Genomic DNA, 21,053 nt, shown 5'->3' on the forward strand with positions numbered 1-21,053 from the left:
CTAAGGGCATATTCAAATATATACTTATAACTCATAGCTCTTATTAAACTATACAGGGTGATACTCAAGACGTAATACAAAATTAGTAATTCTGACCTAATTGAAAATCGAGAACATGCTGCATTAACTCGTTTAAGTTGATCAAAGTTATTTTTTAGTAATTTTCTAACAAAATATTTAATTAGAATCTCGAAGTGTGGTCATCCGACACACTGTCATGTTGCACCTATTTGTCATGTTAACATTTGTGTTATTCTAATTATGACATTTAAAACATAAAACTACACTTATACGTACACTCGAAGCAATGAGAACGGGCAACCTTTAATGGTGATTCTCATAGAAAGAGACCGTTTCTAATTGCTCTTGTGCGCAGTAACATACTTTTGTACATTATGTCTAATAATTAGCGTATTTATATAAAATTAATCAACCTCTCCAATTAGCTGACTAAGGGAGGGTTTAAATCCAGCAAGCTGTACCCGCACCTTTTTCATTACTTATACGATCAACATTGTTCAGAATACTTACCTACTCTTTGTACCTAAGATACCTAAGTACCTAACCTTGCTGTTTTTAACTGTTGTAAAAAGTAATGAAATAAACGTATTTGTAAAAGTTTTTATTACTAAATGAGTCAAATTCACAGTTTAAACGTATTTCAACAAGTTTTCAAAGTGACCACGATCTTGCGCTTCACATAACTCTGCACGACGTCGAAGATTCCCCCTGATCCTACCAAGTACAAAGTCGTTGGCTTTCAGAACTTCGAATTCCTGTATTATTTTTTTAACGAAGTTCCGCAACATTATTCTATTTCCGCTTGTACACTTGTCTTTTAAACTGACCCCACAAAAAAAAAATCCAATGGCGTCAGATTAGGGCTACGGGCCGGCCATTCCACTAGACCGTTACGTCCTATCCAACGCTCGGGAAGAGTTTGGTCAAGGTAATTCCGTACCCGCAAAGAAAATGATGATACAGACAATGATACCAAACATGTAAACAGTTTATGCTTTATTTGTGCTTGTTCAGTACTGGAGGCGGAGCCGCGAGTTCTCGTGGACGGGACGGTGGTCGCCGGCGCCGCCGCGGCGCAGTACTCCGAAGCAATGGCCTCGCAGGGAGTGCAAGTAATGGTTACTGATTTCTTGGGAGCTAATAACACCATTTCAATTCACTTTCTTACATACATTTCTAAAAAAGTGCCCATAAAACTTTTTGAGTCAAGTAAAAAAACCGGACAAGTGCGAGTCGGATTCGCCTACCGAGGGTTCCGTACCAATTTAACTTATTTTACAATTCTACAGTTTTCAGATTTTCCTCTGTACTTGCAGTATAAGACGACATTACTTGCCAAATTTCATAATTCTAGATCAATGGGAAGTACCCTATAAATTTTGATTCCCTTGAGAGTGTCGAAATATACATTTTTTGCGGCATAAACGGCCGTATCTTTTTTACTTTAACTTAGAAGTTTGATTTTTTCACAGCTTTAAGGGACTATAGACTTGAGTATATGGTTTTAATTTCAACTCAATACGTTCATAATCCTTCCCGAGATAAAGGGTCTTGACAGACAGACGGATGGACAGACGGATGAACGGACGGACGGACGGACAACAAAGTGATCCTGTAAGGGTTCCGTTATTTTCCTTTTGAGGTAGGGAACCCTAATATGAACGAAAAAATAATATACCTGAAAGTCGTACACGTCGCATCCAGAGCTCCACGTGTTTATTTCGATATAGTTTTACGAGCAACATCAACGAGCTGCGCGAGCAAATGTTGTAATTTTTCCAGGTGTCAAATCAAGAAGTAGAAAGCGAAGGCTTTAGGACAGATTGGCATGTGATCTTGGCAACAGATCTGCTGACCTATCGGCCCGGTTCACTGACTGCGGCGGCCTCGGCAGCGAGCTTCATCGTACTGGATGAACCGGCACTGGCGTCTGACCAACCTGCTGTGCAATCGATGCTTGAGAAAACAGGCCTTACGCTAGTAATTAATGACTATTTTTTACATTTCTTCCTCCGGACTACTACATAAAATTATCTTTTTACATCACCTATTCGGAAAAGGGCTTTTTCTTTCCTGCGAGGGGACCTCAAAGTGGCACTTTTCTTCCCTGCTAGGAGGAATCAAAGTGGTACTTTGATGTTCTAGGAAATTATTTTTTTTGCATATAATTCTTTTAGCTTAGGTAATGTTTTGAAATATGATATTTTGCGAAAAGCAGTGTGTGTCACATGGTAGCAAAATTACTTTCACCTTGTGCGTTGACACTTGAATCCCTCACTACCGTAAAATTTACCTACTTTTCTCCATAATTTTCTCCCAATTTCAAAATCATTGCTTTTCTTTTTAATTTTTTTATAGTATGATATATTATTGTAACTCTATTATCAGACGGTTTTGGTCGCTGTTGGTATACTTGTAGCAGATATGGATTAAGCAGCCAAACTTTTCAAGTTGTCAAAATATTATACAAAATGTTACATATAAGGCACCGAGTCTGCATGTTAATATCAACTTCAATAGCTCTAGGTTACAAAATATTGTTCCATTGCTCAACGGATGCGCGCAGATTTTTATAATATACAACTGGGGTGGGACTCATTATTAGATTTAATAGCTCACATCACATAAATAAGGTCATTTAATTACCCTAATTCTGAAATAATACTTAAACCTAACGACTCTGAGGAATCGGTACTATACATGCAGGTGCATAATACTGTTTCATCGAGCAAATGTAATTCATTCGATAAGAAATATCGACTTTAGCCACATCCTTGTTTACAGTTAGGTTTATTACCCCATCGGAACGTTGGTTTGGCCTGTACCTCAACTCCGGATTTTGACAAAGTATGGTGTAACATTGAGTATCCTCTATGTGTTTAAAGATATCGCGCGCTCGCACCACTTCGCGTGAGTATTTGCTGCTGCGGCGCGTAGCGGCTGTGCCGGCGACGAAGATCGTTATAGAAGCGCGTGACGACGACTTCGCCTGGGTGGATAATCTGAAGGATGCCATGAAACGCGCAGAACACGAAAACTTGCGCGTGTATTTGTGGTCGAGCGAGCAAGGTTCCGGCTTGCTAGGGCTAGGCACGTCCCTCAAGTTGGAGTCCGGTGGGGATCGTTTACGGGTATTCTACCTGCCCGGAGGAGAGGCCTTCGATCCTGCTGCGCCGATGTATTGCGCGCAAGTGCAACTCGACCTGACCGTGAATGTGCTGCGCGTAGGCGTCTGGGGCACCTTCCGTCATCAGTCGCTCGGTGACGTCAACGAGGCTCTGCTGCAGGTGTGTCTTCGTAGCTGTTATCGTTCATTACGAGCATATAAATGCGAGTTTTTTTTTTTATTTCAGATTAAGTATGTGCAAATTAAGTACCTACTAGAACAGCATACGAATTTTAGAAATCTGTCCTTATTTTTCGTTTGATTGGGAACTAATTGATATAAGAAGAAAAAAAAATTGAAGTTCAAATAATGCCGCTCTATTTAAATTGGTAACATGTCGTAGGAATTACATACACAATAATCTCATTCGAACTAGTCTAGTAGATGTTATTGTACAAGAACACAAGGTATACAATTGAACTTTTCAAATGCACAAGATGATTAAGCTGCTTGACAGTAACTAAACCTGCCGTCGGGATCCGTTGCAGGTGGAACATGCATACGTGATTACGTTGACGCGCGGTGACCTGTCATCACTGCGCTGGATCGAGAGTGACTTGCGTTACGCCTCGGTCACGTCGCGCCCTAACACCGACCTGTGCCGCGTCTATTACGCGCCGCTCAACTTCCGTGACGTCATGATCGCCACGGGTAAGCTCCCGCCCGACGCGCTACCTAGGGACCTCGCTGAACAGGTATGTACGGAACACAGAATTATTTACCTACGAGTATTTGTTTTTAGTAGGACCAATAAGTTCCTACCATTGTGTCGATACCTCGTTCTTTTATTGTAATAGCGTTCATTGTTTTTATAGGAATGCATCCTCGGCTTAGAGTTTAGTGGTGTCTCATCAACTGGCAAACGTGTGATGGCCTTGGTGCCAGCCAAGGGCTTAGCAACCACGGTACTGGCTGATAAGAGTTTTATGTGGGAAATTCCAAAGCGGTGGACGCTGGAGGAGGCGGCAACGGTGCCTGTGGCGTATGCGACTGCGTACTATGCGCTGGTAGTCCGTGGGCGAATGCGGCGCGGCGAGACCGTGCTAGTGCACGCGGGCGCGGGCGACGTCGGCCAGGCGGCTATCGCCATCGCCCTGCACGCTGGCTGCACCGTCTTCACGACCGTGGGCACGCCTGATAACCGCGGCTTCCTTCTCGAGCGCTTCCCGCAGCTTCTGGATGCTAACGTTGGTCAATCACGCAACTGCTCTTTTGAACAACTAGTGCGGCTCCGCACGCACGGCCGCGGTGTCGATGTCGTGCTTAACTCACTTGCGGGCGATAAGCTGCAAGCGTCGCTTCGCTGCCTCGCCGAGGGCGGTCGCTTCCTCGAAATTGGCAAGGTGGACCTGAGCGCTAATATGCCGTTCGGCATGTCCGTACTGTTGAAGAACATCACTGTACACGGAATTTTACTAGATGCGCTGCTGGACGAGCGCTGCGACCACCCTGATAAGGCAGAGGTGTCAAACTGTATAACCGAGGGCATTGCCACTGGGGCCGTGCGTCCGCTGCACGCCACTGTTTACTCCTACAACCAGCTTGAACAAGCATTCAGGTGAGTTCATGAAAAACTATGACAAATTAAAAAGACTATGAAAAGCTTAAGTGCTTATTTTCCCACCCCTAATGCCTAATGGTTTGCAGGTTAATGGCGACGGGTGAGCACATCGGCAAGGTGCTGATTCGCGTACGCGAGAAGGTTGACGGTGATCTGGCACTAGTGCAGCTAATCCCTGCCCTGCCGAAAACTTATATGCACCCAGAGAAGAGCTACGTGCTCGTCGGTTAGTACCCGCCACAAAGCCTCGTGCACATTGAATAGTTAAATTTATCAAAACATCAATTGCGCTTGGGGGCGGCATGCGTGGCCCAACACCGCTGCCACTGCGGCACCGTCGTGACGAAGTTTGGCACCCACGGCCTCTCTTGCAACAAGAGGGCCGGCCGCACGGCACGCCACGCCAGTCTTAATAACATTTTGCGCCGGGCTTTCGTCACCGCCGGAGCGCTGTCGGTTCTGGAACCTACGGGTCTAGCGCGTGACGACGGAAAAAGGCCAGATGGCATGACCCTGGTTCCCTGGAGGCTAGGTCGACCCCTCGTCTGGGACGCCACGTGCGTGGATACCCTTGCGCCGTCCCATCTTCCAGGGACCTCAGCTAGGGCTGGCGCTGCTGCCGACGCGGCCAAGCATCTCAAGCGGCGAAAATATGCAGCCATTGACACCGGCTGCATGTTTGAGCCGTTTGGAGTGGAGACGCTTGGGCATACACGGTATATTTAAGGCATTGGCCAAGCGCCTAATAGATGCAACGGGTGACCGGAAGGCTGGGGTATACCTGGGCCAGCGCATTGGCGTTGGGGCCAGTTTTTTATTTGTAGGATTTTACTTTTTAGATACTTTTAGTTTAGTTTAATTCATAGCTTAATTTATTTCTTTTAGTTTTATTTATTTCTTTTTAGGCCAATTTTAGTTTAATTAGCAAGTGAACAATAACTATAGGAAATATGAGTTTCGAATACCTTATGTATGAGTAAGTATAACAATGACATGTAGTAACACGATAATATATGGTGTTTCAGGTGGGCTGGGAGGCATCGGTCTGGTGCTGGGCGAGTGGCTGGTGGGTCGCGGCGCACGCACGCTCGTCTTTAGCTCGCGCAGAGGTGTACGTACTGGATACCAGGCCAGGTGCATTCGCAGGTAAGACAAAGTGATCTTAATGTAATCCTTAATTTTGTTATCAAAATCCTTAAACGAAAATCATAACGAAATGTACATCGCCAGCTGCTAAGAAGTCAATTTAACGAGTTACTAACTCAATGCAGTGGAAGGGTCGTTTTTAACACACGCATGTATGTATAAACATTGACCCCCACGCCCGGTTGTTCCAATAAGATTTCGAATTTTGATAATTGATATTTAACATATACATGAAGGAAAAAAAAAATACTTGTAATAATGTAGGTATTTATTCAAAAGGGACCAGACGATTACCGAATCGAGAGATCTTGTCCACTGTCTGTCTCTTAATAAGTACTTACCTCCAATTGTCTACTGCGAACAGATGTCGCGAAGCGGGCGTCCGGGTTGTAGTATCTACTGCGGATGCGTGTACGGCGCAGGGGTCACGTGCGTTGCTGCTTGAAGCGGCGTCGGCGGCGCCGATCGGCGGCATCTTCAACCTCGCCGCCGTTTTGCACGACGCACTCCTCGAGAGACAAACCCCGGAGCATTTCCAAGCTATCGCCCGCCCTAAGATTAATGGTCAGTGGGCCTTCCAGTTTTAGTTTGATTTCATGTTATACAGAATCACGAACTTTTAGGATCGTAACGAGAGTTATGTTTAGTTGCATTACTGATATCCATATAGCAATGTGCAAGTTACAGAACATAACCCTTTGAACGCTTTATGTTATATAAGCAAAAACGTCACTTATAGCCGATACAGACGGTCCGGCTGTACCGGTCCTTAAAAAGTTCCCGTTCAGATTAGGGATTATTACTCGTCACTCATTGGCACCTACTTTCTAATATCTCATAAACGTGCAGAAAAAAATACCGAGAACCTTTCATGGGAACTTTGCAATTTTTGAAAATTCTCTTTGGCACATAGCTACTGATCCATATGGTGTAGGTACATGTCACCAGAAATGTATGAAACTACGAGTAACTATTGTATAACAGAAAAGTATAACAGTGAATACGAAACGGCCAAGCCACATATTTTATGTCAGGTATAGAGTTTGGGAAGTTAGGGCTTGAGCTTGGCTCTACAAGAGATCTGATAACTTTTTGACAGTGCGAGCCTTATGGTTTCGTCTTGGCAACATTTTACATGAAAATGTTTTGGTGGGATTTCACTTCTTATTGTAAGTTGCTTATGGCACACCCATCCCCATCTTCCATCTTCCATCCCCTAATTTAAAAAGTAGAGGGTGATTTACATAAAATCCTGAAATATTAGAGAACGAATTAAATTAATATAATATCACTATCATCATATTCATCATTTAATACATAACTTTAGAATTCATCACCAAATACCTGATGCACACCTATGCAAAGAACTTGTTCAAATAAATAAATGAGGGCCAGATACCAGAGTAGCTTCTTGACACTTGGATCCCGGTATTGCATTTCAAAATACCGGTATTGAAAAAAAAAACGGCGTTTAAACAGACGGGATCCCAGTATTTCTGGATCCCGGGATCCCGGTATTGGAAGCCCTACTGCATCACCTCACTCACATTTACTTGAATTTTGCTTTGTCTCCACTACCATAGGGCTGTCTGGAAGAGACCGCTCTTTATCGATAAGACCGCCTGTTGTTTAGAAGTTATGTGCTTCATTTGTATGTCATGTTCCTTTTCATGGTGGCGAGCAATAATAGTACATTACGATACAAGTGCGAATAAGGATTGAGTGGGGATAAGTTAAAACACGCCCGAAGGGAGTTTTTTAAATCGACACAAGTTGCGCATTGGCTGTTCGCACATGTATCGTACAACATTTTACAGTAAATATTCGACATATTTACGTAATATACTAATTACCGCAATAGTGCGGTAAAGTAGCGCCATATGTACTGTAAAGAATATTTGTATTGTATTGTACTATGAACTATAAGCACGTTCTCAAAATGTTTGTTACCAGTAGGTAAATACTTTTGCTTTGCTTGTTGGCAGCAACTCGTGAGCTGGATGCCGCATCGCGCGAGTTAGCGCCAGAGCTAGAGTATTTTGTGGCGTTTTCATCAGTATCCGCCGGCCGTGGAGCCTACGGAATGAATGCTTACGGGTTCGCCAATAGCGCTATGGAGCGGCTCTGCGAACAGCGGCAGGCGGACGGGTTTCCAGCGCTAGCTGTGCAGTGGGGCGCCATCGGCGACGTGGGCATGATCGTTGACATAATCGGCTACCGCGACATCGAGATCGGTGGCATGAGAACGCAGACCATCAGCTCAGTATTAGAGACGCTGGGTGTGTTTCTGTCGCTGCCGCATGCCGTCACCGCCTCCACGGTCGTTGGCGATAAAGGACGGGCCACTGACCAGTCGCTAGAGCACCTCCTGCAAGCCGTCGCCGACATCCTAGGTACGCCCTTATTCACAAAAAAATACAATCCACAATTAGTTTACGTATGTTCAATCCCTTTCTTTGAAATACAGATTCAAAATGACAGATTAAGACGAACGATTAATAGGTAGCGAATTGATGCTTGCAGCGTGTTGATGTTTACGGATTATTGGAATTAAAGATCGATGACTCCACACATAGTTTTTAATATTGTATTATTTATATCAATGTAAAGAGTACATGTTTTGCGTGTTTAGTAGTTCGAGAATGGAGTGAAATCGTTTGTTTATAGAATTATAGACAATAAGACAATCGACCACAGTAAGAACTCAGAACCATAGATTTCATCGATTCAACACAGCGCGTTTATGATGATTGATGACGCCATTAATCTATTTTAGTGAAGCGAGCGTCTGTTTCAAATCATTAGACATATTTTGGTACAACTGACATATTTTTTTTTGTCTGATAGGTCAATCTAATACCCAAAAATGCTGCAGGTACGATTGCAAGTTTATAGTTAAATGGTTAAATCTACAAAAATGTGTCGACAAAAGTATGGCGGTTGAAATGCTTCATTATTGACCCTTTTCATCGTTGGCATGATTTCTCAACTAAGTTATGAGCGCCACTTGCTTTTTTTTTTTTTTTTTTTTTAATTTTGTCGTTTTGTAATAAATTGTATTGTAAATTGTAGCGTAGCGTGTAGCTGGAGTTGCAGGCGTACATAGGCTACGGAGACTGCTTACCATCAGGCGGGCCGTATGCTTGTTTGCCACCGACGTAGTATGAAAAAAAAAATTGTTCTAAATACTTATGTTGATTCGACGACGCAGGTATCACCGATTTGGACAAGGTGAATGAGACGGCGACGCTGGCCGAGCTGGGTATGGACTCACTGATGAACACCGAGATCAAACAGGTGCTGGAGCGCGGCCACGACGTGTTTCTTAGCGCTCGTGAGGTGCGCGCGCTTACCTTCCGCGCTATGCGTGACCTTGGAGTATCTGCCTCGCGCTGAAGAAGATGTCTGCTGTTAGTTTTTCATTAGGTGCACACTTCCACGATAGTTCACTGCATAATAAGCTATCAATATTACACTTTAAATAACATTAATGAGCAAAACACAGCAAAAAAATTCTCGAGACGTCTTCGCCATCTTGAATCTCAACGCGAAGGGTTATCTTCCCATAAAAAAATAGAAATTCGCGCCTTTTTCTACTGACAATCTTGTTTGACCGGCTGTAATTGGGCGATCAATACTCTGCGCCAACTTTTTTTTTGAGTTTGTGATTAGTAATAAGAGCAAAAGTACAAGTTTTAATTTCAGGGCACCAATAATTAAAAAAGTATTCTTTGAATGCTTGTAATAAAAGAAACTTGTACAAAAACTGAATAAACAAAAAAGTATGATTATCTATGTGCTTACAAAGAGTTAAAGTAGTGGGTTCATGGGTTGTTTGTCATTTTAGTCGCCGTATGGCGTTGGCGCTAGTTGTAATCGCAGGTGTAATGTACGGCTAAGATCAGTTTGGCCCGATATAACAGCTGTACGTAATAGGCGCATGGCACACTGCATCCGATTCGCATGAGGCTCCGACGTGAAAGCGGGATGTCACTATAATACGAGCATAGCGTTGTCTCGCTCAAATATCGAAGCGACGTGCGAATCGTATGCAGTGTGCCAAGGGCCCACACAACGATTATTATAATTATTGAAATGAAAAAACTTATAACATCTTTGTCTTCTGTGTATTTTATTAGTACATTACTATTATAATTGGAATGTTACTGAAATTTTATAAAGGAATATAGAAGGCTTAATTATTACTTTAGACGACGGGAAACGAAGGGTTGCAGATCAAGTAGATATAGACTAGAAGTAGGATAGGGATACGCGGCCAGCAACTCCGTTTCTCGCCGAGATTTGTATAGTGCTTTTCTCAAACTTGCAATGAAATAATAATTTAAAAAAAATATGATGATAATGATGATGATTGTTTCATGTCCTAATGTGATAGGTTATTCAGTGCGTCGGGTATTGAAGGGGAACAGAAATGTGATTATTTTGGCGCTACGGCGCACGCTATTTAAGCCTTTTTTTCATTATGCTTTAATTTTTTTTCTTTTTGTGTTTTTAGGGTTCCGTTGTCAACTAGGAACCCTTATAGTTTCGCCATGTCCGTCTGTCTGTCTGTCTGTCTGTCTGTCCGAGGCTTTGCTCCGTGGTCGTTAGTGCTAGAAATCTGAAATTCGGCATGGATATATAAATCAATAAAGCCGACAAAGTCGTACAATAAAATATATTCGGAGATAATCGCTCCGAAAGAAAAAATAAATGTGTTCCCCCCTCTAACTTTTGAACCATAGGTCCAAAAAATATTTTTCCTTGTCCCTTTTGGACGCCTGAAATAATATTTAACAAACACAAAAAAAAAAAAACAAAAAAAGAAAAAAAAACATAATGGCAGAATTTATCTTATTTATTACAAGTTTAAGAAAATTAAGTTGGGTGTTAATTATTCTTGTTACCTGACGTGATTGTTTGACCGGAAGATCTGCGCTGTAAGTCGCATTTCGTGGCACTTTCTCCTTTTCATATTTTGTATAATTGTCTATTTTATGTTTATACTTACCAGCTTACGAATAAATAATTTTTATTCTATTCAATAAAATAGTTTTAACAAAGCATTTTTTTATTTGTTCAGGACGTCAATGAAACCCAGCAATGATTTGAGATAGCTGACGGCTTCGTCGCTTAGAGACCCTAAAAGCAACAACTGTAGGTACTTCTGTTTACAATCTAGCACAATGTTTCTGGTTGTTTAATTCATTTACTGACCCACTCAAACAAACAAACAAACATAATAACGTTCAAATCGGACTAGACACACCGGACCAGTACCTAAGTATGTAACTGTTTCTTACCAGAGAAGAAGCATAAATAATATATACCTGAGTATATAGTTATTAAAATCGGTACAACAAATGCATGCCACAAATCTGCGTGTTTTAAACTAAGTTAATTTCAAGGGTACATTCCTGGGCGTATATTAAATTAATTTTTTAAGGACACCGGTATTTCGGACTCCGTTTTGCTTATTTTTTACCTGATAAGGCATTTTCGAGTGTTCACACTTTCCTTAGATTACTCAAAGGATACTGTTATGATTGTTATGAATTTCTACCAGGGATTGTACTACCGGTTTTATTTAATACCTGTAAATAAATTGTCAAACTATTACCGCTATAAAAAGAATACATATATTTCTTTTAGAGGTATATAAACTACCTAACTACCCTGCCTACGACGCCGATGGTCCCGGGTTCAAATCCTGGTAAGGGCATTAATTCGTGTGATGAGCATGGATATTTGTTCCTGAGTCATGGGTATTTTCTATGTATTTAAGTAATTATATATATATATATATATATATATATATATATATATATCGTTGTCTAAGTACCCTCAACACAAGCCTTATTGAGCTTAATGTGGGACTTAGTCAATTTGTGTAATAATGTCCTATAATATTTATTTAATATTTACAATATTAAATACCGCTATTTATTACACTTGAAAGGTTAGATTTCAATCAGATAGTAATACTAAAACACAACAAACAGGTGTAATATTATAACGTCACGCGATAACATTCTGCATAGCTGGCTGAAATATTATTACTGGGTACTGAATAAGAAAATTAATTTACGACGTATGTCATACATACTATAGGGACCGTGCGCGTTGGAGGTTCTGCCATCTTGTGGCTTGAATCGGAACCATAAACATGTACATTTACACGTCACGTGTTTTCTCGTGCATAGTAGGTTCTGCCATCTTTTGGGCTACATCGGAACAATAAACATCACATTTATGCCTCGCGCCAAAAATCTGACGGCTCCTGTGCTGCCTCCTACAGTTCATGCACGCTCCATATTATTTCACTTTTCTGGAAGTCTGAAATATTCTGCCATTTAGCAATACGGCAACGCACAACGTATTCGAAGTTTCCTTTTGTATTGCAATTTTGATATGTTTATATCACTGTTTGGTTTCTAAATATTAAAAAATACTAGTGTCTAGTCATTGGCCACGGTCAAAAGATAGACGCGATGACGCACGTAAAGTTATATTAAATTAAGTTGATGTGGAAACATACAGCTGGTAGCCATGTGGTTAGGTCAGTTAAGTTACTAATTATTTTGTTGAGTTGCCATATGACGTGATAACTGATAATTCAGCAAAATGAAATTTTTAGTCATCAAAAACTAAAGTATTTTTCGGAAAAGATTTCTTACACAACCTTTAATTGCTTGATAAGATGGTTTTCGAACGGGTGACAAAATAGTTATTTGTACAACAAGAGAGCAAAGTTTGATATTTCTTCGAGTGCTTGTTTTGAGTCCCGTGCAAGCGAAAGATTCTATAATAGATTCACGAGCGTAGTAAGGGACTCAAAAGCGCACGAGATGTAAATAACTTTGATCTCGTGTAGTACACAATTTTTTTTACGTCAGTCAGCCATCAAAAAATACAACCTGAAAAAATGTAATCCAGACGCACGGATCACTATTTCACTCATGTTTTCTGAAGGTATTCTAACAATTAACTTTAATTACCGCAATAAAACTAAACGAAAGAAATTTCAATAAAATAATACGAAAATAATGAATTAACGAACATCAATTGACAGTTCAACCGACAACTTTTTTTGTAAAAAAAAAAACTTTGTAAGATAAGGTCCGAATTGCGGATACTACTGGGACCGTGCGAAGTGCATGGTGGGGGTATGTAAAGCGATCCCAGCGCATAAGGTGGTAAAAATTTGAACTAATTGCGGATAGCGTCTTTAACATTTCGTACAATTATATGGCTCGAAATGAAACTTTGATTTACGATTACTCCTGAAATATTCATTTAAATTGTATGGTGTAAGGGACCATTGTAATCTGTATGAAATGCTTAATATTACTAACGTATTTATTTTGATAATTGTTAATAATATATTCATGTAAATAGCTTTGCAAATGCCACATATTACGTGATCTTTTTCTAGAAGTTATGAATGGATATAGTAAGTTATCCTTAAAAGATAGACATTTAACATCGCGGACTTTTTTGTAGACCTATGAATGAGAAACAACCCCACCATACATTGTGTTGTTATAGCTCAAACGGTTTTTCGATTAAAGCTCCTAGCCAGCGTGATTTTTTCCGACAACATCGTTATATTTCAAACAATTTACTCAAAACCTTAACAAGTTATATACTTAAGCCTTCCTCAAGAATCACTCTATTGATAGATGAAAGTCGTATGAAAATCCGTTCAGTAGTTTTTAGTTTTGGAGTAGTTTTATAAGATGTAGTGAATTGACGTTTTCCCCTAGACTTGCGGACGCTAGGTTGCGTGACAGTCGTGCGCGCTCCCAAATTATTTACTGCGTAACAATTTCGTAAATTTGTATAAGTTCATTGTTTTGATTGTATAATAAAATACGCAAAATATGGTGTTTTTATTAAATTTTCAACTTTTATTACATTAATTAATTATTACGAATGAAGACTCGTAGGGTGTTTTGGAACGATGCGGTCTAACTTATTTCGGGGGTCTATTATAAACCGTCAATATACCGTGGAATTACGTATGCACTTTTTTGTCTCTTTCTTTTTGCTAATGACGTGAAAGGGACAAAGACAATAGAATCCAAATATTTCGAACTTGTATTAGGCCCCGCACGTTGAAATGACATTCGAATCTAAAGGTCACTTGAATGTTATTTTGTCTCACTCGGTGAGCAAAATGCGATTTTGCTCACTGTTTTTAAGCAGCAAATTACCCTTGTTCGAGCTGCTGACGTGAAAACTATATTTGTAACTACGGAAGGTGGAGATAAGGAATGGAATCTCCATAATTATACCAAAAAGTGTCATCAAAAAACCTTAAATAGGTGGCGCTACAATACCTAGAATACTTTAAAAAAAAAAACAAATCATAGGCAGCGCACTTCACTCCGTCAATAACGCCTAGGTTCTTAGCTACTCTAGCGCTACTTTGACACTTTTGCATAAGTTCTGCCTATGGAGATTGCGTTCCTTAACTCTTTTGTAACTATTTATAATTTATGGAGATACTTCAACCCTCCATTTAATTTTGGCAGCCATGCGCTGCAAAATTCATTTCTTAAGTGACTTAAGTTGATCATAAGATATTGGCATTATTTCATGTAAATTTAACAAACATGAAATCTAATTAATGATGATGATTCTATTTAAACTCTTCATCAATTAACAAATTGGCGTGTTATTTATCCATACCATAGTACCGACCGTGGTTTTGAAGATGTTTACAGAATCGAAATTAACAGTTTTTATTATGTAAAAATGTAACCAAATAAAGATAAAACAACCGATAACGTCGCTTACATTATAACTTTCAACGTTTTAAAAATATTTTTTGAAAAAATTCACTGATATTTTTGTCATAAATGGTATTCGAATTATTCTTTTTATCCGGATATCACTCCGTCAATAACGCCTAGGTTCTTAGCTACTCTAGCGCTACTTTGACACTTTTGCATAAGTTCTGCCTATGGAGATTGCGTTCCTTAACTCTTTTGTAACTATTTATAATTTATGGAGATACTTCAACCCTCCATTTAATTTTGGCAGCCATGCGCTGCAAAATTCATTTCTTAAGTGACTTAAGTTGATCATAAGATATTGGCATTATTTCATGTAAATTTAACAAACATGAAATCTAATTAATGATGATGATTCTATTTAAACTCTTCATCAATTAACAAATTGGCGTGTTATTTATCCATACCATAGTACCGACCGTGGTTTTGAAGATGTTTACAGAATCGAAATTAACAGTTTTTATTATGTAAAAATGTAACCAAATAAAGATAAAACAACCGATAACGTCGCTTACATTATAACTTTCAACGTTTTAAAAATATTTTTTGAAAAAATTCACTGATATTTTTGTCATAAATGGTATTCGAATTATTCTTTTTATCCGGATATCAACTTAATTTAAATCCTGATACTAAAATGGACGGATATCCGGATAAAACGGTTATCCCGATATCCAGATTGCAAGCCCTAATTATAAGTAATTTAAATAAAGAGAGAGACAGTATAATAGACCTCTCTCTCTGCAACCAGGACCATGAGTAGGTAGTAGGTACTTTTTTAAAAGTCACACGAACGCGCTGCCAAAAAACCGCTTTCATACAATCGAAGTTACGCTCCCATTTTAAAAGGCTCATGTTTAACTGATCACCAGATCATCAAATAACGTCAGAAAAACCCACTGCCAAAAATTATAAATGAACATAGAAACTAAAACTCTATTTTATGATAAAATTATAACCAACTTTTTTACATCTTGCTATCATATGAAAGCAAAGAACTCCAAAGTAGTCATTCTTAACCCTAAAATAGTTACAGACCACCAAAATTTTAACCGCATTTTAATTTATATGTAAATATTTCTCCTAATAAATTAAATTACGCTAGGTAAATCATTATTTACTCAAACATACGAGTAGTAAATCAAATCCTAAAATTTGACCTGATACTATTGTTAAATGTTTACTAAGGTCTGAGATTATTATGCTTTTGGTTTTGTAAGTGTCGCTGTTCTAACGTATCCTAAACGACTTTTCTGGTAGCAGTTGAGTTCAGTAAGGATCGTAGTTCTAACCTAACCTAATTTTCTGGCAGCAGTCCGGTTCTGTGAGGGTTGCAGTTCTAACCGAACCTAACCACTTTTCTAGTAGAATTTCGATTCTGTGAAGGTCGCAGTTCTAACCTAACCCACTTTTCTGGTAGCAGTTTGGTTCTGTGAGGGTAGCAGTTCTAACCAAACCTAACCCACTTTTGTAGTAGCATTTCGGTTCTGTAAGGGTCGCAGTTCTAACCTAACCCACTTTTCTGGTAGCAGTTCGGTTCTGTGAGGGTAGCAGTTCTAACCAAACCTAACCCACTTGTCTAGTAGCATTTCGGTTCTGTAAGGGTCGCAGTTCTAATTGGCATCATTATACTTTAATGTGGTATTATGCGTACATTTAATTGCAATAATAGATGGTTTATTTAGGTAGAAATAGCGCATTAATTTGCTTGCTAAGATTTGGTGATCATTTACTACATTTGGTCTTTGAATACAATTTGAAGTGCAGTCGCGACAAAACATCTCGAACTATTGTAATGTTAGACACATTTTTTTTTTGATGCTTAGTTTTTAAGTATTTTTTGGTGGTCATTAATGCCATTATATATAATACCATTTTAAAACAACATGCTTAATGAAATGGTATGACTCTTAAAGTAAATGTAACAGAAAATGGGAAATGATCGTTGTACTCGTAGATTAAACATTAAACATATGTCAGCAGGCGGACGTCGTACTTGGCCTTGAAATTTTAACACACGTTTTAATGCGTGTATTTGCGACATGTGTTCGGAATTGGGCGGGTCTGTCCACAACACATATACATAATTAGGTAAGTCGTTTAATTAAAATCATATCAATTTTATTGTATCATATCAATTTTAGATTGGAATGACCATGATTCCTTGGCGCTGCTTAAGGCGGGATTTCATCAATGTGTGCGACAGTGCCGCACACTAGTGGAATCCTGCCTTTAGAGATGAAGCCTCGCTCTGCATTTTCTATCGTTTTTACATCGGGGAGTGCTCGGAGAAATAAAATTGCTTGGACTGATTTATATTGCATCATAATTATAAATAAATAAATAAAATAATAAATAAAAGGCTTTTATTTCAGGCAGTCAGTACCCATAGTGCATACAAAGTTATTATTACTAAATTAAAACTAAACTAAACTAAATTGACACTGTAAAGGGGTGCCACTCATGTTAAAATTAAATTAAATTAGAATTAAGTATAAAATTAAAATTGCACATGGTATGTGCAGTCATTTTTTGTTCTGATCCATGTGAACAGAAATCCAGCGCCTAAACACCGGACTCCTTATATCGTCAGAAACAGCCACAAGTATTTTGTTGTCGGAACGACGCAGTCTCCTCCAGAACGAGGCAACGCGGGATCTCGTTACCGCGAAAAAGTCGGGGACCCCCGCGTCCGAGAACATGCCCGACGCGCTGCAGCACCGCGGCAGCTGCATAAGAGCCCGGAACACGTCATTGTACTGAACTCTTATTCTGCTCATTGCCTTCTGCGTGAACGTTATCCACAACTGGGAGGTGTACATGCCTAAACAGTACGCCTTGAAGAGTGTGGTTTTTACATCCTTGCTGCACTTAGAAAACCGTCGAGCGAGCATGTTGCCTCTGACGGCGAGAGCCCTCCGCTCGCGCTCAATATCATCGTCGTCCTGCAGCCGTTCCGTCAACAAATGTCCTAAATACTTGAACCGCTTAACAACATTGATTTTCGACCCATTTAAATACACCGCAGGTACGCTATCCGGCCCAGAACCCGACGCGAATACCATCATCTCGGTCTTGGAAACATTATATTTCAGTCCATGTGCATTACCATAATGCTCACAGACCGAAAGAAGCCGCCTCAATCCCTTGATTGAGGGGCTGAGCAGCACCATATCGTCCGCATAACTAAGGTTATTGACGCAAACATTTCCTACATGACAGCCAACATTGGTGCTCCTCAGCTCCTCAATCAGGCCATTCACGTACAGGTTAAACAGGTCCGGAGAGGTAACCCCCCCTTGACGAACCCCACATTCTAGCCTGTACTTGCTAGAGGTTGCGTCGCCCCATCTCACAATGTTTGTTTGGCTTCCGTACCAGAATCTCAGCAGATTAACAACTCCATTAGGCACCCGAGATGCACGTAACTTCGCCCACAGGATATCATAGTTGACGAGGTCAAATGCGCGACTGAGATCTAAAAAGCATGCATAGATTGATGTTTTGCGCGAAGTGTAGTGGCTGACGGTACTTTTGAGGCTGAAAATAGCGGCATCTGTTGAAAGACCGGGGCGGAAACCAAACTGCGCATCATCAATTTTAATGTTCCTAAGCAGCTCAGGATGAAGGAGGCGCTCTAGTATTTTACCTACTATAGTACCTAATGAGATAGGCCGGTAATTAGAAGCAGAGCTAAGATCGCCCGTTTTATTCTTGACAATTGGTACTACAGTAGTGCGCATCAATGCCTCAGGTAAATAACTATATTTAATGCATAGATTAAATAGACGGCACAAATGCGTGAAAATCTTATCAGTGGCCCAGAGTATGTGCTCGATACTGAGCCCGTCGTGTCCGGGTGATTTACCACGTTTCATACTCAGTATGACTTTTGAGACTTCCTCTCGTGTAAATTCTATGACGTGATCATCGTGACTAGCTTCACTATCGAGCACACGCTCTGCTGTCAGAGGGCTCACCTTAAATCTCCGCGCAAACAGCTCGGCGATACCGAACGGTTCCTGGCAACCCTCCACGGATACAGGTAAACTTTGCTTGTAATTTAGTTTCTTAGTTGCGTTCCAGAACTTAATGAAATTTTTACTTTTTCTATATAAGGCTAAGATATTCAATTTAATACTCTCTTCATTTCTTTGACACCATTTTAGTTTGTTTTTAAATAATGTACGACTCTTGCGCATGTTATCATATTCAGTACCGCTAGAGGGCCTTCCGGCAACCGTCCAGCACCGAAAGTACATCCTAGCTTTCTCATGGCTGTCTCTGACGTGATAGTTCCAACCGGGCACCTTCCTATGGCGTCTCTGTTCACATGTACCAGAACTCACAATAGCTGCATTTTGGAGTACATCGATAATATGCCTGTAGTAATCATCAATGGTATTGTAATACATTTGTAAATGCACACAGCGTAAAACATTATCACAGTCGCACGTAAAAAAGTTCGAAAATAAATCTAAATTATTATAGCAAAATTCACCATAAGTATTTATTTGACTAGTTGTCCTCTCGCCCCATTTTACATACTTTAATAAATCAGATATACGGGAGGTGGTCAGTCCCACAGCAACGCCAGAAATGTTACATACAATACTCAATGGATAGTGATCAGACGTCGTGACGTCATGAGTGACGTACGCGTCTACCACTGAGTCCCAAGCAGCTCTGGTCGTCACGCAGTGGTCTAACCATCTCCTGCTGCCGGTGGCCGCACATTGGAAAGTATACATATCACAATCGTTACTTAATTTATTGTAATCCGCACATTCCCACAACATATCATCACAAAATTCGGCCAATTGTTTGCCGAACCTCGCACCTGGGTGCGCGTTCAGATCACCTAAGATGTAGGCAATTTGAACTTCCGAATCGTCGATAATAGCACTAATCTCCGCTAAGCATTCCGTAAACTCTTCGACATTCTTATTATTATCAACGGGCATATAAATATTAATCACTAAAAATGAGCTCGACTCGAGAAAAACACGAACTGCCTGTATTCTTTTGTTCGCACAAGTAACGGGAACAACATTAGGAAACAACTTCTTGTTCCACATGATGGCCAGCCCGCCGTATGGTCTTCCACGGAGTATACCTTCGGACGAGTCCACCGAGGACTTTGCCACGCAGCCGAATGACGTGTTAATTGAATGTACAAAGTTCAAGTCATGTTCCATCAGCCAGGTCTCTTGCAGAAGGATTAGATGTGAACTAGCAGTGAGGTCTAGCACGGTCTTAAAGGATGTCTTGATGTTCTTACAGTTAAAAGTTGTTATTACTATCTTAGAGGGTGTACTATCCATATTAGAGATTTAGTGGTTTGGTTTCTCTCGCCGTGCGTTCACGGAACAGTCTGAATTTAACACCTTCGGGCCAAAAATCATTACTCAGAAACGTATTTAATTTACGCCTGGGCACTGATAATTTAAACGAACAAAAGTCCGTGTCGTGTTTTTGTGTCAATAGATCTATTTTGAAGCATTCCTCGCCCTTATCTTTTACGTAATCCATTATATTATCCACAGTGGTCGATTTTTTCAGACGAGATACGTAAACAAAAGATGTTAGATCTGCTAATTGCAATTTACTCGAGCCTTGCGCAGTGCCCGTCAAGTTACTATTATTTTTCTTACGCTTCTTACGTTCCACAGTTATAAAACTATCATTCATTCTATCCCTCTGAGAAATACGGTTTTCATGCGCTTCCGACGGGCTTGTTGTAGTTGTCGTATTAATAATATCTTTATATAGCGGCACGTGCATCTGTACAGCGTCGGGTAGATGGTTAGTTGAAGGAGAGTTATTATTTTGCGATAAGTAATGCGACGCGCTTTGTTTACGTATCGTACTGGGCGCAGGCTGCGGTAGTTGGCCGGTCAGCTGTTTATTAGTGCCGCGTTTTTGTGTTACAGAGGCAAACGATTGTGATACATTCTGTTGCGCACTCTTTCGTTGTTTACACTCACATGCACAACTATCTTTTTCCTTCAATGCCTTCACTATGGATTTCACTTCTTCAACTTCCGATTTCAATCCCTCTATTTCGCTAGATGAGCAGGAATCACCACTTTTCGTGTTCTTTTCAGCTTTAATAACAGCCACATCGCTTCTTAAAATTGCTATCTCCTTAAGAAAAGAGGTTGAGTCAATATAATTAAATGAGACGGGTGGAATTTTATTTAAGTCTCTCGCCACAAAAATAGGGAGACTGTCAGGCTCAAACTCCTTAATCATTTTCACCATATCGTGGATACTTTTTTGCTCTGACCCTTCCTTTCGTCTCATAAATTTCTTATGCGGTGCCAACAATTTTAGAGCGACACAGCGAGCTTCTTCGATT

General features: G+C 40.2%; 1 protein-coding gene across 3 annotated transcripts in view; it reads left to right on the top strand.

Moving 5' to 3' along the window:
- Positions 1–10,957, top strand: part of LOC133519227 (fatty acid synthase-like) — a 28,413-nt gene extending 17,456 nt beyond the window's left edge. For all 3 annotated transcript variants that reach the window (XM_061853216.1, XM_061853218.1, XM_061853217.1), the window contains 10 exons: positions 1,036–1,133; positions 1,804–2,001; positions 2,907–3,308; positions 3,676–3,882; positions 4,003–4,745; positions 4,835–4,974; positions 5,774–5,894; positions 6,259–6,458; positions 7,880–8,287; positions 9,106–10,957. In XM_061853216.1, the coding sequence (XP_061709200.1) occupies positions 1,036–1,133; positions 1,804–2,001; positions 2,907–3,308; positions 3,676–3,882; positions 4,003–4,745; positions 4,835–4,974; positions 5,774–5,894; positions 6,259–6,458; positions 7,880–8,287; positions 9,106–9,290 (2,702 nt within the window). In that variant the 3' untranslated portion in view covers positions 9,291–10,957. The remainder of the gene's footprint in view (positions 1–1,035; positions 1,134–1,803; positions 2,002–2,906; positions 3,309–3,675; positions 3,883–4,002; positions 4,746–4,834; positions 4,975–5,773; positions 5,895–6,258; positions 6,459–7,879; positions 8,288–9,105) is intronic.
- Positions 10,958–21,053: the final 10,096 nt, after the last annotated feature.

Source organism: Cydia pomonella, chromosome 6 (genome assembly GCF_033807575.1).
Source record: "Cydia pomonella isolate Wapato2018A chromosome 6, ilCydPomo1, whole genome shotgun sequence".
NCBI classification, from domain to species: Eukaryota; Metazoa; Arthropoda; class Insecta; order Lepidoptera; family Tortricidae; genus Cydia; species Cydia pomonella.